Source organism: Echinops telfairi, unplaced genomic scaffold (genome assembly GCF_000313985.2).
Source record: "Echinops telfairi isolate 266 unplaced genomic scaffold, ASM31398v2 ScPeMD7_1;HRSCAF=3_0, whole genome shotgun sequence".
Classification (NCBI taxonomy): domain Eukaryota; kingdom Metazoa; phylum Chordata; class Mammalia; order Afrosoricida; family Tenrecidae; genus Echinops; species Echinops telfairi.
In genome coordinates, this window is record NW_022103896.1 from 29,951,097 (window position 1) to 29,953,711 (window position 2,615).

General features: G+C 38.0%; 1 protein-coding gene across 1 annotated transcript in view; it reads left to right on the top strand.

Moving 5' to 3' along the window:
• Positions 1-2,615, top strand: part of NUDCD1 (NudC domain containing 1) — an 84,239-nt gene that overhangs the window by 34,497 nt on the left and 47,127 nt on the right. Inside the window, exon 5 of the mRNA XM_004697677.2 lies at positions 1,133-1,313. Coding sequence (XP_004697734.1) covers positions 1,133-1,313 — 181 coding nt within the window. The remainder of the gene's footprint in view (positions 1-1,132; positions 1,314-2,615) is intronic.

The following is a 2,615-nucleotide window of genomic DNA, read 5'->3' on the forward strand; positions in this document are numbered from 1 at the left end:
AAAACCCTTTCCCAAACCCAAACCCACTGCCATCGAGTTGATTCTGACTTATACTGACCTTGTAGGACAGAATACAGCTGCTTCCTACGTTTTCCAAGTCTGTACATTGGACAGCAGTCTCCTCATCTCTTTCCTGTGGAAGAGTTGGTAGGTTCAAAGCATCAACTGCTTTCTTAGCTTAATGCTTAAATGCTTAACTCGCTGTGCTACCAAGGCACCTAAAATACACTCAACCAACCCAAACCCTATTTTTGTCAGTCACTTCAGTATGACTACTTGAGATTAAAAAAATCATAATATGTTATATCTGCCAATGGAAATCTTTTTGGCAGAAGTGTTCAAACACGTAGGGGAATTGATGACTTTAAAGCAAATTTTTCATTACAAGGCTTTCAGGAAGGAGCAGATTTAAGGGAATTAATTAAAACATGTTTTATAAAAGGAATAACTTTTAGTAAGGTATTTTTTAAACTGCATTTTCCAAGTTATTTAATTGAAAATCTTATTTAGAAATAGGAATTATTCTCAAAAAGTTCTTCTATTTAGTATTCATGCTAGTGAGAAAATAGAGATTATGTGTTCTTAATATAAAAAAGAATCTGATACGATCTTACAAATCTCTTTATACTCCTTATTTGCAAGATAAGTGGGTAGCTTTGTGAGAAAGTTTTCCAGTGATTTGATTTGCAATCCCTGTGACTCTAGGGTCACTCTTGAAACAAATAGAATAACAAACCACCAACAGAGAAAAAAGCATTGAGGTTCTGGAAAGAATGGGTCCAGAGCAGAACTGAATCCTGAGTCAGGAGAAGAACTGGGTGAAGGTTGGCCTGCGTGCCTCCCAGGTCTTCATTTTTAGTTGTCATCTGACTTTTTAAATGCTCTGATATTTTCTTTGTTTTCAAAACAGGAATAATGATCATTTTTCTCTTATGCCAATCGGTAGTTTTAAAAAGCTTTCATTGAGAGACATTATTCAATCTTGCCACCTTTATCTAAAGACGTCCTTTTTAACCCCTAGTTTTTTAATTCTTTGTATATCCAATTTGAATTGGATTGTTGGATTGTATTCTCTCTGCGTGATCTGTGCCCATGTAATATGTACACTTGTGTGTCTATGTTTTTTTTGTAGATTATGTTTAATGAAGAACTTGGAAGTCCGTTTATCATAATTCACAGTATTTCATTGCTAAAAGATGAAGAACATTCAGTTGCTACTCTACTTCTGCGAATAGAAAAGGAGGAGCTGGATATGAAAGGGAGTGGCTTCTATGTTTCTTTAGAATGGGTCACTGTCAGTAAGAAAAATGAAGGTAAACTATAATGATACCCTGAAGCCCTGTGTTGTGGTTGCTGTCCTTTGATGGGTTTTGAAATGCAGGACTGCCTTTGTAGATTCTGCTTGTACTTTCTGGGGCTTTATGCTACAATTCTAGGACCTTCCACTTGGGGGACTGAGCATCTATCAGTAAGCTCTTAGATATAAGTAATAGAACAGTATAGTTGTGTGTTTTCAGGGTGGCCCTGGTGGTGCATCTGGGTAAGCATTGGGTTGCCAACCACAAGGGCAGCAGTTCAAACCCCCCCCACTGCAGTAAAGGTTTTTTAGCCTCAGAAACCCTTGTAGGGTTGCAGTGAGTTGGAATCTACTCTAAGGCAGTGGAGCTTTTAGTGGGTGCTTCCAATGTCACCTATGCATTTTGTATAAAAAGAAATTTTTGAAGAATTTTGAAGAATTTAAAATCTATACATGTGCTTTACATACCTCCAACCACTAAAAATCCATTGCTATCAAGTCTCCTCTGAATCCTAGTGACCCCAAAGAACAAAGCAGAACTGTCCCTTTCGGTTTTCCCAGCTTTAAAAACTCTTTATGGAGCTAACAGTTTGTGGCATCATCTTTCTCCTCCAGAGTGACTGATGGTTCAAACCACTGACCCTGTAGTTAGTTAGTAGCTGCAACCCACTATGCCAACAACATTCCTTCCAATCAGGAAGCTCTTAGATAAGGATGAATGAGTATAGATATGTTTACATGCATGCATACATAAACACAAGTATATTTAAATTGCATTGTAATTTATTCATTTAATTAAGTGTGTGTGTGTGTACATATAAAGGTACCTCCCCCCCAAAAAAGCAGAATTACTTTTTCAAAGCTATGTGTTTAAATTTTTTTGCAAAACAACCTTATCACCTTCAAAGTACTCTTCATTACACTTAATACATTTGTTAAATCTGTGATTCCATTCTTGGAAACATTTTTCAAACGATCTGTTTGGATGATTGCCAGCACCTCCCCGGGTTTCCCTTCACCTCTTCTAAGTTGTCAAATCACTGTCCTTTCATGTCCTACTTTATCGATGAAACTCAAAGAAGTAAGGTGTATGGGGCAAAGGAGGCATGCTGCTTTTTGCCAAAAACTGGCGCACTGAGATGGCTGCATAAGTAGGTGCAGTCTCATGATGGCAAAACCAATCCCCCATCTGCCACAGATCAGGCCTTTTTTGGTCACACACTGTTACACAATCTTTTCAGAACCTCTGAATCAGTGGTTCTCAACCTTCCTAATGCCGTGACCTTTTCATACAGTTCCTCATGTTGTGGTGACCCCC